The 14,290-nt window shown below is 41.3% G+C and overlaps 1 protein-coding gene and 1 long non-coding RNA gene across 4 annotated transcripts in view; one reads left to right on the forward strand and one right to left on the reverse strand.

Annotated features, from left to right (window-relative positions):
- Window positions 1-14,290, forward strand: part of LOC121962794 (uncharacterized) — a 46,084-nt gene that overhangs the window by 4,390 nt on the left and 27,404 nt on the right. The window contains exons 3-5 of the long non-coding RNA XR_015775832.1: window positions 2,052-2,177; window positions 4,218-4,321; window positions 14,004-14,135. This is a non-coding gene — a long non-coding RNA (uncharacterized LOC121962794). The remainder of the gene's footprint in view (window positions 1-2,051; window positions 2,178-4,217; window positions 4,322-14,003; window positions 14,136-14,290) is intronic.
- Window positions 1-14,290, reverse strand: part of LOC121962793 (von Willebrand factor D and EGF domain-containing protein) — a 36,272-nt gene that overhangs the window by 1,864 nt on the left and 20,118 nt on the right. Inside the window, exons 18-32 of one of the 3 annotated variants that reach the window (XM_088074188.1) lie at window positions 13,997-14,216; window positions 13,684-13,821; window positions 10,010-10,465; window positions 9,078-9,248; window positions 7,393-7,763; window positions 6,014-6,485; window positions 5,837-5,932; window positions 5,641-5,736; window positions 4,602-4,697; window positions 4,412-4,507; window positions 4,195-4,290; window positions 4,013-4,108; window positions 3,028-3,123; window positions 1,401-1,496; window positions 1,178-1,275 (exon numbers count right to left, since the gene is read on the reverse strand). In XM_088074188.1, coding sequence (XP_087930314.1) covers window positions 1,178-1,275; window positions 1,401-1,496; window positions 3,028-3,123; window positions 4,013-4,108; window positions 4,195-4,290; window positions 4,412-4,507; window positions 4,602-4,697; window positions 5,641-5,736; window positions 5,837-5,932; window positions 6,014-6,485; window positions 7,393-7,763; window positions 9,078-9,248; window positions 10,010-10,465; window positions 13,684-13,821; window positions 13,997-14,216 — 2,694 coding nt within the window. Of the gene's footprint in view, window positions 1-1,177; window positions 1,276-1,400; window positions 1,497-3,027; window positions 3,124-4,012; window positions 4,109-4,194; window positions 4,291-4,411; window positions 4,508-4,601; window positions 4,698-5,640; window positions 5,737-5,836; window positions 5,933-6,013; window positions 6,486-7,392; window positions 7,764-9,077; window positions 9,249-10,009; window positions 10,469-13,683; window positions 13,822-13,996; window positions 14,217-14,290 lie in introns of all 3 variants that reach the window. The other 2 variants (XM_088074187.1, XM_042513096.2) reach the window with 2 other exon arrangements.

Below are 14,290 nucleotides of genomic sequence, written 5' to 3' on the forward strand. Positions count from 1 at the left end.
CATTTAAACGAACAAATATAAACAAATTTATAAGAAAAAAAAGTCAAAAAAATGGTGGAAATTTCAATAAGCAGCCAAAATATTCTGGAGAAATTTACATCCGTCATTTTTGTTTTCAGTGAACCTTTTTTCCTGCTCCCCCTGAAAAACAGAAAGGAGTGAGTCTGGCTTAACAGCTGGAGTTCTCGATGCTGAATTTCGGCACATTAAAAGATAAATCGGCAGGTTCACAAACGAATCGCAGCGCTTCGCTTTGCTTTGATCAGTGCAGCTCCGTCTGTCCATCACCGGGCCTCATCATCCGTCACCCGTCAGTTCACGAGATTGGATGCATTTTCACGTGTTTCCAGTTTTCGTCATGTGTTTCTGACTCGTGTGAGTCTCAGACCAGCTGGACAAAATGCAGCAGTGAAAATAACTGAAATGTTTCTGCATTGTTACCAAAGCTGCTATCAAGGTTCCCTTAACCCTTAAAAACCTGAGCAGATCGGTTTGATTTCTTTCACAAATGTGGGGAGAAGGCAACGAGCTGCTTAAAAACACACGGCCCAATTCTTTTTAAAATATTTGTAAAAATGTAATCAGTCAATGAAATCAATAATAATAATAAAAAAATAAAAAATATCTGTATTTATTTATCTTTTTTTTATTTTAATTTTTAGCATTAACATTAGAATTATAAAAATAGTTTTCTGGACATTTTTCACTATTTTTCTGCAATTTTCTAATTATCCTCCCCTCTTATTTAAAACTAATTTTGGGGTATTTTTTGTCACATTTGACTAAATTTTTGCAATTTGTGGGACATTTGTTTGCGAAGTTGCTCATTGCCGTTTTTCCTCATGTTTTTGAAAAAAATCGAAACCACGTGCTCTGTTTCAGAGGGTCGATAGCATGTAAAAGGCATCTGAACGCAGCATGAGAAACCTGATGTCGATGCAGGTTTTAAAGGGTTAAGCAATGCATTAAATGTGCAAATAGCTCATAATCCTCAGATTGTTTTGGACCTTAATCTCATTTCTAAGGAGTGAAAATAAAAATAAAAGACTAAACAAACGAGGAGAGGAGGAACATTTCCAGGTTGTGCTTGTTTTTCGAGTGTAAGTGATATAAAGTAAATCCTGGATGCTCCTCAAAAGCTGAGCCACTGTCACTGAACAAGCTGAATCCTTCTTACCCTTTTGGAGCAAAGAGATCCGGCGTATCCGCTCCGGCAGGCGCAGACGTTTGGACGCACACATCGACTGCCGTACAGACACCTCTGCTCACACTGAGCTGAGGAGCGACACCGAAACAAAACGTCAGAAGCAGCGACTCGCGCAGGAAACACTCGTGTGAATTGGACCAAGTTTCAGCGTTGCACTGAGGATGCGTTTGTGTGTTTTCGTTGGGATACTCACGGATCTGACACAGCATGCCCTGCCAGCCCGCGGCGCAGTGGCAGGTGTTAGCGCCCACACACTCCCCTCCGTTCAGACACTTCTGCAGGCAGCTGGCTGAGAGGAGAAACGAGACCCAAAATTAGAGCTGCACTCGAGTCCGAGTCCAGTCACACGCAGAATTATCTCCGTGCTGCTGTGCGCCTCCTCCTGTTAGTGAAAACACGGACGCTTCACACACACGAGATCTCTGCAGAAAACACGATGATGTGAACGTTCAACCTGTTTGGATATAAAATATCATAAGTTAATCATTATATCCTCTGAGGCATTTGTGTGAAATTTAGGCGCATGAATTCTTGAGTTACGGCCTGTGAAGTCCATGTGGACGTTTGTGCCAAATTTGAGGAACGCGATGATGAACTGAGGTCATTGGCGTCCGTGTATAACAGCAGCAAATATCCGTGTTGGTTATATTTGTAGTCGCTCTTCGTTTCCTCGTGTTTAGTTGTCATGAGAAATTTGTTTTCTAGGTTTTGCATTTTTGTTTTTTTCCTTGTTGCATTCAGCTAGTTTCCTTGTTTAGTGTTTCCTGACAGGCGTTCAGGTGTCAACTGATGATGAAGGAGGGGGGCGGGGCTTCAGTAGATAACGCGTATGTGTGTCTTTTAGGTAGCCGATCAGCCCCGTAAAACGCCGCAGACATAACAGCCGATGGTCTCCAGATGAGACGCGTCTTTGTGGGAAGCAGCTGTTCAGAGACTGAAGCTTCAGCGTCACCGTTCCTGCTTCTGCTCGGTGAGTTTTACTGTAAAATGGTGGATTTTTTAGCCATTTGTCAAGCAAACAGGCCAAATATTGTCCCATTTCAGCCTCCAAAGTGTGAAAAATAAATCTCCAATTTATATCATTGCAAATTAACCCTTTCAAATGTGGGTCAGTTGGTTTGATTTCTTGCAAAAACATGGCATGGCCCCAAAACTAGCAAGAAATTAGTAAAAAAAAAAAAATAAGCCAAAAAAAAAAAGAAAAGTAAAAAAAAAGTGCAAAAAATTATATTAAAAATATTTTAATTCTTTTCTGTCTGTAACATAATTGAAATTTTAAAATTATGGTAATTATACAGTTTTATGGACATTTTTCCCTTTTTTAAATATATTTTTCTAACCCTTTAATTTTATTTTCAGCTAATTTTGTCATTCTCTTGTCTCCTTTTACCAATTTATTGATATTTGTGGGACATCTCTTGCCAAGTTTGTCATTGCCTCTTTTCCCATGTTTTTTTTTTAATAAGAAGTCAAAATAGTTTTCTCAAGTTTCAGATGTTTAAATGCCTTTAAAAGGCGTCTGACCGCAGCACAAGAAAACTGATGTCGATACAGGTATCAAAAGGTTAAATAATTTGGGATTTTGCGCTGCTGGTCGGCCAAAGCAGCTGTGTTTGAAGACGTCACCTTTGTTGGCTGCAAAGTTTCTGCACAAATCGAATTCACGCTTTGATTTGTGATGACAATAATACGAAAAGACAGTTTTCAGGTGTTCGCACTGATGCATGTTTGGATCTGACAGGTTTATCTGGAGGTATTAATGTTGGAAATGTCGTGAATCTGTATCCGTACGGATTTGATTCTTATATCACGGCACTTACGTTTATCACATCTCTTCCCTCGCCAACCTGACGGGCAATCGCAAACATCTGGGCCGACACACCTGCCGCCGTTCATACACATGGGCTCGCACACACCTGCCAAAAGAGCGAATATGCAGAAAAATGTTAGAGGAATAGTAGTGTATTCATGTGGAATCAGGTAAAAACTGTGACAGCAGACACAGACGGCGCCTTTTGGACGACACGGGAAAAATAAACAGAAAATTCAGGACGGTAAAACGAAACATGCAGAACAATATGCTGCAATAGTAATGCTACACTGTTTGCAAAAAATGGGCCAAAATATACTAAATACAATTATTATTTGTGCAGTACTGTATAGAATTCTTCTAGTAATGTCCAATATTGTCCAGATCGCCCGTGTTTCCGTCATCCAAACATTTTAACCTGTGGCGTAAGGTAACAAAGGGCCCCATGATGGGCCCTCGTGCATGCAGTTATGATGGGCCCTCGTGCATGCTCGTTAATAGTTATGCAGCTAAAATGGATATAATCTTATCGTCCCAACACATCATCAAATAGAGACTTGATGTGGAAACACCAACATGCATAGTACCCAGAAACCATCATCGCATTTATGTATATGAGAAAAATACCAAAGAAAATAAAAAAATCTTAATTTAATCTATTTTATCACATATTTTGTTATAGATTGCTTTTGTGAATTCTTCTGTCTATACTTACACCCGACATCACCTCAACCCTAGCAGTGATTTTGTTATACTGATAACATCTCATTTTTTTGGGATTTTATTTGAAATAATGTCATCATCATAGTGGTAACAGAAGTGAAATCGAAGAAGATTTGAAAAAAGCAGAAAAAAGAGAAGAAAGAGAAAATGGAAAATATCGTGTGGAGAATGTTGACAAATGGAGGCAGGAGGAGTCAGGATTTAACAGTCATGAGTAGATGACATAAATAAGATGAGGAGGAGGAGGAGGAGGAGGAGGAAGAAAGACTGACTTTTCTCGCAGCGCCTCCCGGTGTATCCCTGCAGACAGGAGCAGACGTTGTTCCTTATACACAGACCGCCATTCTTACAGGGAGGACTGCAGACAGCTGGACGAGGACAAACAATAAAGACAGTATTGATAAGATACTGACTCAGTTCAATGAATACTACCACCGATACATTTACTGATTACCGTTTTGACACTGTGCACCGTAGAAACCATGAGGACACTCGCAAGTATTCGGCCGAACACATGAACCGCCGTTGAGACACACCGGAGAGCAGAGAGCTGGAGGGAGAGACGAGAGCGTCACTGAGAGGTCAGTCCACACACACACACACACACACACACACACACACACACACACACACACACACACTAAAACACACAAACACCAACAAACACTCACCTGTCTCACAGGACGGTCCCGTCCAGCCTTTTGGACACAAGCACTCGTCTGGAGACACACACTGACCTCCGTTCTGACAGTGACGGCTGCACACCACTACGATCAAACACCAAAAAATCATCTCAATTATGATGGTTTTTAAAAGCAAATAAAAATACGTAAATGTGGAAAGACAGGGTACTGGACTTACTGGTCTCACATCGAGGTCCAACAAACCCATAAGGACACGAACAGGTCTGCAGTCCCACACAGGTGCCTCCGTTTTCGCATGGTAACCTGCACAGAGCTGCAGAAATGCATTTTGATTAATTATGGTTTATAATAGTTTTAAGCATCATCATTTTGAATACCTCTAAATGTTTCAAACGTGGCGCCTTATAATCTAATTACGCTCATTTTCCTGTTTTTACTGTTTGTGGTTTTCTTAATCCTAAAAAAAACCCCAAAAAAACATAATTTTCCTCAAACTGTCAGTGCTGGAGCTGTTTTAGTGCCTGTCTCTTTAAAGGCCCTTTTCCAAAAAAAAACAAAAAAAACATACTCTCATTGGTCAGTGTTTTTCAGCTCTTCTATATGTCAGTGTTGATCAAAGGTTTTTGTAGTCGGATATTTTCCAGAAGAAATATGATCCGAAATTGGGGAAAAACAACAACCAAGATTACTAGTTTCCCAGATGTTAGCATATAGCTACCTGTAGCAATGTACTTGTTGCCGAGAGTACTTTCTACCATACTAAAAATCACTGATAAAAGCTTTTAAACACAACCGGAAATGTACCAGCAGGAATATTATCCAAAATCAGGTAGAAACGACCACTAAGATGACTGGTTTCCCAGATATTAGCATGTAGCTACATGTAGCAGCGTAGTTCGAGTGTAGCAGCACTTTCTATCATAATAAATCACAAATAAAAGCTTCTAAACCAAAATACCCACAAACAGACATGTTCAAGCGATAATCTGATCTGAAAACAGGGGGAAATTAAAAAATCGGTAACCACGACTACATGTTTCCTTAACGTTAGCATGTAGCTACATGTAGCAGTGAAATGTTTACCACACATCTAAACTTTGACCTCGTTTATATGAACATTCAACATTGTGAGATTATGAAGGCCTATATGACAGAAAATAAAGGAAAAGCATAATATGCCACCTTTAATATAGTTTCTACCATGACAAACTTAAGAAAATTAAGACGTCTGGATTAACTGGAAAAAGTAGCTTTACCTTCCTGACAGGTTTCTCCATGAAACCCTCTGGGACACTGACACACACCCGGAGCGATGCACACACCCCCGTTCGCACAGTCCGGCTCACAGATTGCTGAGAAAATATGGAAAAAGAAAAAAGAACAATAAGAAAACAACAATATAAAAGCATAGAGATAAATACTAGCTGCAATATAGGCTATTTATTCGTGTACCTGTCTCGCAGTCGGACCCGGTGTAGCCCGGTTTACAGCGGCACGTGTTGGGCGCAGCACACTCCATGTTCCTACCACACGTGTGCCTGCAAACAGCTTTAAAAACAGACAGTTCAGATGTTAAAACTGTCTAAAGGTGACGGACATTTTGCACAATCAGAGGACACGGAGCAGTACCTCGACAAGCTCGTCCATCTCCGGTGTATCCCACAGGACACCTCCCACAGCGGAAACCATCATCCGTGACTGGTTCACACGCGACTCCGGGAAAACACGGACGATCGGCGCAAGTTGTCACATGTTTGTCTGCCGTCGTACCACTCTGAACCTCTGGCTGGATGGAGGTAGCTCTTTGGAGGAGGGATGTTGTCTTTCCTGGTGTTGTGAAGGTCAGCGGCACGTCTGGCCCTTCGGTTCCAGGTTCATCTCCGTCTGCTGAGAACTCAGACTCGGACAGCGAGTAAGACAGAGCGGTGAGGGCTGCTGTTAGTGGGAAGGCGTGTCTCGGAGGGGTCCAAGGTTTTGTCTGGGTGGACGCCAGGTGGTTGAGCTGGGGCTGCGTGGTCTGTTTGGAGGTCTGAGTGGACAGGTGAGGAGCTGGTGGTGTTACCCTCGAAGGTGTAGCGCCGGTCAGTGCTCCTTCAGACTGCTGGGAGATAATCATAGAACGAAGGTGATTCGCTGTTCATGTCACCTTTACATCAAGACAAAAACAAACTAGATATATGCCGTGCAGTTCTATGCCACTGCGCAAACCAGAGCGGAGAAATTAAACTGAAATCGCTGGACGAAGAGAGGTAGGAGAGCCGGCATCAGGGCGAGGCTGACCCGACTTGGACCGGGAGCTGTCCCTCTACCAAACCTTACTCTGGCTAATGTCTGGGAAATCAGAGACTGCTGCGCACATCTTCACAGAGACATGTTTTACCCCGAACATCCTGGATCAAGCTGTTGCACGAGACAAGCGGATCTCGTTCAGAGCCGACAGGACACAAGACTGATGCAAATTCAAAAAATGCATGAATGAAGCATCAGAAGCAACATGCCTGAGCTACCGGGTGGAATTTTTATTGTAGCTGGTGATATTAGTTAATTCCTCCTTCAAATCCAATAAATCTATGTTTTATCCTTGTGAGGTCACAGTGACCTTGACCTTTGACCTTCGACCAGCAGATTCTAATCAGCTCATTCTTGGATTCTTGTTTGTTTGTGCCAGCTTCGAGAAAACTTCGTCAAGAAAATTATCGGTAGAAAAACCTAATCTGTTAATCCTTGAGTCCAAGTTAATGTTTGTATCAAATGTGAAGATCACAAGAACGGACCGAACGTACGTACGGACAACCCAAAAACTTAATGTCTCCGGATTCAGCCATTGCAGGCATTAAGACAAAAAATAGCCAACTCAGAGTCCCGGGTGGCTCAGCTGGTTGAGCGTGCACCCCAAATTCAGAGGCTATATGTCCTTGACGCAGCAGCCCCGAGTTCGAGTCCGACCAGTGACCCTTTGCTGCTCTCTTTCATCCTCATTTCCTGTCAACTCAAAAAAACGATCTCACCTTTAAAGCTGTCACATGAGAAGATGTAAAATCCCTGGCGATCGTCGTGCTAGATCTGCCGTACGTCCTAGCATCCGCTCTGCCACTGTGCCGTGTGACGTGAGTGCCGAGGGCGCCGGCCGATGTCAGAGGAACATCTCTTGAAGCAACAGTGACCGCCTCCCTCCTGCCCGTCCCGCCTTCCCTCCCTGAAGCGAGAACCTGGCGTGGCGTGTTGTCTCTGTTCGCTCTGGTGACGGGCCAGGACAGGTGTCTGATGCCGTGCCTGGTGGGCAGGTTGGGCAGGTGCAGCTGGGAGACTTTGCTGCTGCTTGCGTGCGGAGATCGGCTGGTTTTGCCTCCGATCTGCAGCTGAGGGAGGTGATTGGATGCTGAGGAGAGACAGCAGGTGACATCAGAACCTCCGACCCGCTTAGCAACCGTAACCAGCCTGTCAAGCCCTGGATTTCCCGTATATGTATTTTTTCATATTTTTATACCAAACCGCGGTAAATAGTATATAACGCTATTTTTGTGCAGCGCTACCAACTCCCCACCCACCAGACCGACACGTTCTCGATGTTCTGCAAACTCTCTGAGGATTTTCTGTCTATTAAATAAATAATAATCTCACACAATGTCAAGAAATTGAAAAAAATGTCCACTTATTTTCCTCACTGAAGAGAGAACAGAAGACGTTTTTTAAAATGCTCGTATTGATGAACATCAGTATAAAATACAAATGTATGTATGCTGGAGTCAACAGGACTACTAATTTACATCTGCAGGCCCCTGGCAGGTAAAAGAGAACAGAAATATTAAGAAAGACAGAAAGAAAAAAAGGAAAAAATTAATATATTAATATATAAAAAATAAAATTCTGAATTCAGGTTTCAAGTTTTACATTTTAACCCTTTTGCACCTGGATAGGCATCAGAAACCTGAGAAAATCATATTTCTTTCAATAATACTGGGAAAAAAACATAATTAGGAACTTGAAAAGAAATGTCCTGAAAAAAAAGTAAAAGTTGAAATTATTAAATGATTAGATTTAAAAAAAAAAAAATAAAAAAAATGTCCAGAAAACTATCTTTATAATTATCTTAATTATATACTATATTCTAAATTTAAAGTTATGTTGCAGGCACTGCCGTCAGTAGTACTCTTCAGAGCAGCTTTGCAAACTGATTTTAGCGATTCATATCTTGTTTGAGGCTGAATGACTCATCTGCGTTAACACACTGTTTTTTTGACTTTTTTTGAGTCTCCTCTGACTAATTAGGACCCCCTGCTCCTCTGAGAAAATAACATTTAGCGGTCTTCTGTTGAAGCTTTGTGGCCTGGCGCTGACTCAAAAAGCAAAGAGGTGGTTATTACATCCAGGCCGTCTCCAACCACGGGAACTGATTTATCTCCTGCGATAAATGGCATTCCTTTCGACCAAGAAAACGCATGAAACATCAGGGAAACCAGAACATCATAAGAGCGAAATCAAAGATCCATAAAGTAGCCCGCAATGTTTGGAGCGACTTCACATCAGCGACAGATGTCATCAAATTCTGGATCTTTTTTTCTGTAGTCATGAATGTTAAAATTCATACACGCGTTCTTGTATCTTTGCTCTTTTTATTTTATGTCCGTGGAGATTGTGAGGCGTCAGAGCTGCAGATCTGTTGGTTACAAAACTACAAAGTCAAATCCTTTACCTTCCTTGGCGTTCTTCATGCAGACGCGTCCGTTGCCGTAAAGGCCGGGCGGGCAGCGTCCGCAGACGTAGCCGACGTGTGGCGGCCTGCGGTTGATGCACTGAACGCCGGGGAAGCAAGGTCTGCTGGCACACGAGGGCGACACGTTCACAGCCAGAGACTGACCAGATCCTTTAAGAGACAACCAAGAAAAATGTTTAATGTTTCTGTACAAAGAAATATAGTAGGAGGACACTGGGCCTCGTGCAAGAAACATTATACAAACAAATTCTTCACTTATTTTTGCTCGTATCCACAATTTGTTCTTATTTTGTTACTAAACACTGATTTTTAGGATTCACCAGTGATTTCTAATGGCTCTTAACTGTCTTATAATTTTGATTTATGAAATGTATTTAAACCTTTTTGCATGTGTACTTTGATATATTTCTCTATAATCACATTTACTTTAAGTATATGTAGAAGTACGTCAGTTTAACTACTGCAGAAATTCTTCTTCCTACAGCCTTTTTGGGGTCACTTTCCAGTCTTAGGTATGTGGCGATGTTTTTTTGTTTGTATTTTTCCTTTTTTTTGGCAATTTTTAATTTTTCGAGGGGAAATCTCTTTTTTCTCTAAAACATCTTGCCATTTTTTTTTTTTTTACTTTTAAAATTTTGGGCTATTTTGAAAGAAAGCGTGACTTCCAACCCATGTGCCCGCCAAAATAAAATCACAAAAAAGGACGCCATTAAGCACAGCCAGAAACTGAGAAAAAGGAGAAATTATTGTCAGATTTTCAAATTTACATTGAAATTATTATTTTGGATGGTCACAAACATCTGGAGTTAACTTCTCTTATATTTGATCTCATTGCAAAATTAGGAGAAAATATCAAAGAAATTGAATAAATGTTGCTGCATGAGGCTCATTGTTGGAAACGTTCGTGTTACCTGAGGATATACTTCCCGATGGTTGGGGTACAGCGGGTATTTTGGCAATAGTGTTGCTGATTTTGGGCTGATCAGGCTTGATTTGGTCCGGTGTAACTCCGGAGATGTTCCTGAAAGTGTCGGTGGAGGAGTTAATGGCTTGGCTTTTTTTCAAAGCGTCTGTCTTCGTTCGGGACACGATTGGTGTGACTGTGCTGATGTTCTTCGTTTCTGCCTCTCTGAGCGCTGGGTTCAGACTATTTCCTGGAATCTGTCTCCATGTGGGGGTCTTAGTTTGTGGTTTGTGGTTCGGATCGGTCTTTGGAGGCGTCCTCCTGGCCTCGGCCCTCGTCTGCGGGGAGCTTCCACTCGAGGTCTTCCGGAAAGCGTCTGTCTTTGTTTTGGGTGGCTGCAGCAGAACATCTGGTATCCTGTAGACCGTCGTACGAGGAGCAGATGTGGCGATCGGCCTCACGACTGCTGTTTCAAGACAACACAGATTATATTTGGGATTGGCATATAATCCAATTTCTAGATCACCCATGTTGCAAAGAACCAACAGCAAAGAGGTGAAGGATTGACGAATATACTGAAGATGCAGACAGAGATTACAGGAAGCAATACTAAAATAGGCTTGTTTGGTTTGATTTCTCTCCGAAAACATGAGTAGAAGGACATGGGCAATTTAATAAGACATGGACCAAAAAAATTGAAAAAGAAGCAAAAAATAAAGTTAATAAATATATAAATAAATAATTAAAAAACAAATGGTGTTTTTTTCTCTAAAAGAATTCTGAAATTAATTTAAAAAATATCAATAACAAGACATGGCTGAAAAAGTTTGAAAGAAAAATAAATAAATGTATTTTTTTTTCTGAAACAGAATTCTCAAATTAAAATTATTTAAAAAATGTTATCATGAATATGTTTTGTGGACATTTTTCTAAGTTTTTTAAAAATATTTTTTTACTCCCCCGACTCCATTTTATTACTTATTTTAATGTCATTTTCTTCTCACATTTTACTGATTAATGAAGTTTGTAGGACATTTCTTGCCAGGATGGTAATTGCCTTTTTTAGGCTTTTTTTTTTTCAAATAAATCAAACCTTTTCCTCAGGTTTCAGAGGGTTAATAAGACAGTCGCTCAGCAAGAGACGAGACCGCGGAGCCGGTTTCTGTTAAGATCTCAACGAGGCACGATTACCACTCACATCATATCACCACATTTACAAGCCAGGAAACACGCGGCGATCGGCGTCGGCGGGCTGCAGACATGGCAGCAAGTCAAACAAACCTGACTCTGATTTGTTCTGCGTTAGCTCGGCCAACTTTTCTTCCTTAAATCTATTAAAACTTCTTAGTGGTGACTCTTCTGACTTGATATTTCTCATCTGAACATTTTCAGAGCTAATTTTACTTCCATCTGGTTGATTTATCAAACGTCAGATGATATTTTACATCTGAAATACGTGTTATGATCAAAAGGAAACAACTTCAGCACTATTTGTATTTTGTATTTTGGAGAGATTTGTATTGTTTATTGCCACGTAGTTTTGTGTTAATTAGCACATGCTTTGCTTTGTCCGTTCCTCCTGAATCTAGTTTCATCATGTCTTTAAAAGGAGTAAAAACAAATTTAAATCTGTTCAGTTTACATCTCTGGGATTTTGCTTAGACTCTTTCGAGCGCAGAATTGATGTGAACAGGGGACGACACGAAGTTTTGCAATAAACTGGAGGAACAAGGAGGTCAAATAAGTCAAACCAGAGTCCCTTAGCTGGAGCAGATAAGAGGACTGAAGCAGTGGGACAACAGACGATGAGGAAATCCAAGTATCTGTCCTCGTGTGTGTACTTTTACCACGTTTCATAAAAATGACACACAATGCGTTCACGCCGCGTGCTTTGCTGCGAGTCAAATGTTCCATTAGGGCCGATAATGTCTTGTAACGTACACCTCGGTTTGATTTTTAGCCTGAGGCTTTCTGAGTACTCAAAGGACAACGATGCAATTACGAGAAAGCCAAAACGCACTTGACCTTTACTGTCGATAGTCCCAGTAAACGCAAACTCAGCCCAGGTTTGTTTTACAGCCATTAACTTTAAATACACACGTTCCAAGTCCAGCTCTGTGCTGAAGCTGTGCTCACGTTTAGGCACAAAAACCTTGGTTATGTTGAGGGAGAGAAAAAGAAAAAAGAATAAAAACAAAACAAAAAAGGGCAACAAAAAAATTATAGATAAAAAACTAACGATGTAATAATTATTGTAATAGTTATCTGGACATTTATCCCTAATTTTACACCTGAATATTGACTTTTTTATTTCTTTTCTTCTAATTTTCAGGTCATTTCATTTCACCAGTGTGCAAATAAAATAAGTAACAACAAAATAAAACAGACATAATGAAAAGACAATGAGCAACAGTCAAAAAGAGGAACAGATAATAAAGTGCAATACTTTTAAATTGCAATCAAATTTCCTAATTTCTTGCAAATTGTGGGACATTTCTTATTTAAGTTTCTTATTGCCTTTTTAGTCGTGTTTTCAAAAGAAAGGATTAAATGCATGTGAACCTGAATGCAGAGAAAACTGATAGCCAGGTATCAAAGGGTTAACTGTGTAGCAGCTGGAGGCATTAGCTTTATAATTATCAGATGTATAATTTAGTTTTGCAGCTATTAGTGTTTACTGTGTGCATTCACACGCACACAAACACGACTGAGCGATTGGCTGAAAGCAGCCGCGCTCACACACGGCGGCGAGATCAGCCGCCGTCGGCCATCTGGTTTCCACTCAGCGCTGGATCCTCGCTGAGGGTTCCTCTGAGACGCGACGGACAAATTCAGTTAGCCGACGCTCTTACCCAAAGCGACAGCAGAAATATCCTGTTTGCAGCAGTTGCTTTTAGATTTTCTGGGTTGTGCAGGAACGTTTTCAGAGCAGCAGTATCTGATGAACTCGTGTTATTCCCGTGAATGAGATCCAGATTTTCGACGTCACTGTGGATAAGGGGTCTCCTGCCAGAATCAGAATCTGTTTTTTTGCAGGTTTTGTGCATGCAGGTATGCGTGCTCTGTCAGAAATCCCATTAGAGAAAAAATCATCATTTTACTGACTTCATTTGAAATATCTCAACTTTTTAACAAATTTTAAAAGCCAGCTGACATCTGTTTTGTTTCTAACATCCCAGAAACGTCAGGAGAATAAATGTTCTCCTTTTGATCACGCGTTGTAACAATCAGTCTTTATTTGAGGCTCTTTGGCCGTCAGGTCTCATGAATGCACAAACTTCACACTGAATAAAAACCTTTTTTGACAAGACACAGTAACACAGTATGTGTGTACTGCTGCTGTTTAACCCTTTGAAACCTGAGCATTTTGGCTTGATTTCTTTCAAAAACACTGGAAGAAGTTAGAAGAAAATGACGAGAAAAAGCCGAGAATGACACCCAGAAATAATACAGTCCTGTTTTTCTGCTCTGATGGCTGTGGGATGAAAAATGTCAGTTTGAATAGGTGTCAATGGAGCATTTTTTTGTAACAGTTTGGCTTCCACTGTGTATTTCAGACTTATTGTAGGAGCTGAAGTGAAAATGTCAACCTTTATGCCATATGGATGAACCCAGCTGAAATGATCAAAAAATGAAGAATGAAAAATGCACCAAACACATGCACAGTGTGCGCACACTTACCTGTGCATGTTGTCCCATTTCCCAGCATGCCACTGGGGCATGGTCCGCAGCCGTAGGAGCCAAAGCTGTTGATGCACTGGACTCCTGGGAAACACGGCTTCCTTTCACACTCGTTGATATCTTCCAGACACGTTACACCTGACGAGCACACAGCAAAGTGTTTCTGCGCTGATAGACTGTAACGGACACACTGATCCTCAAACACGAGGCCAGACGGGCTCCACAGAACCTGCTTTTTGTGATATTTAAGGATCAAAGGTTCTACTTTTTTGTGATTTGTGATAAATTTCAATGACTTTGATCAACTTGTTACCTCTCAGCCCTGCAGGACATTCGCATCTGTACCCGCTGGCTGCGTTGATGCACCTGCCGACTGCGCACGGAGCGGACAGACATTCGTCCACGTCCTCATCGCAGAGGTCGCCCTGCGTCCCCTCAGGACACACGCACAGGTACTTCCCACTGCCGGCGGGGAAATTCACATCCGTCACGCACGTACCTCCGTTCTGACACCCACACGGCACCACGTCAATCTGCATTAACACGGGAAAGGTTTTTTAGATTAGATTTGTAATATTTAACTATCTGATTGTCCGTATCTATTTTC

This window comes from Plectropomus leopardus, chromosome 24, assembly GCF_026936395.1.
Source record: "Plectropomus leopardus strain MGB_pleo_1.0 chromosome 24, ASM2693639v1, whole genome shotgun sequence".
NCBI lineage: Eukaryota > Metazoa > Chordata > Actinopteri > Perciformes > Serranidae > Plectropomus > Plectropomus leopardus.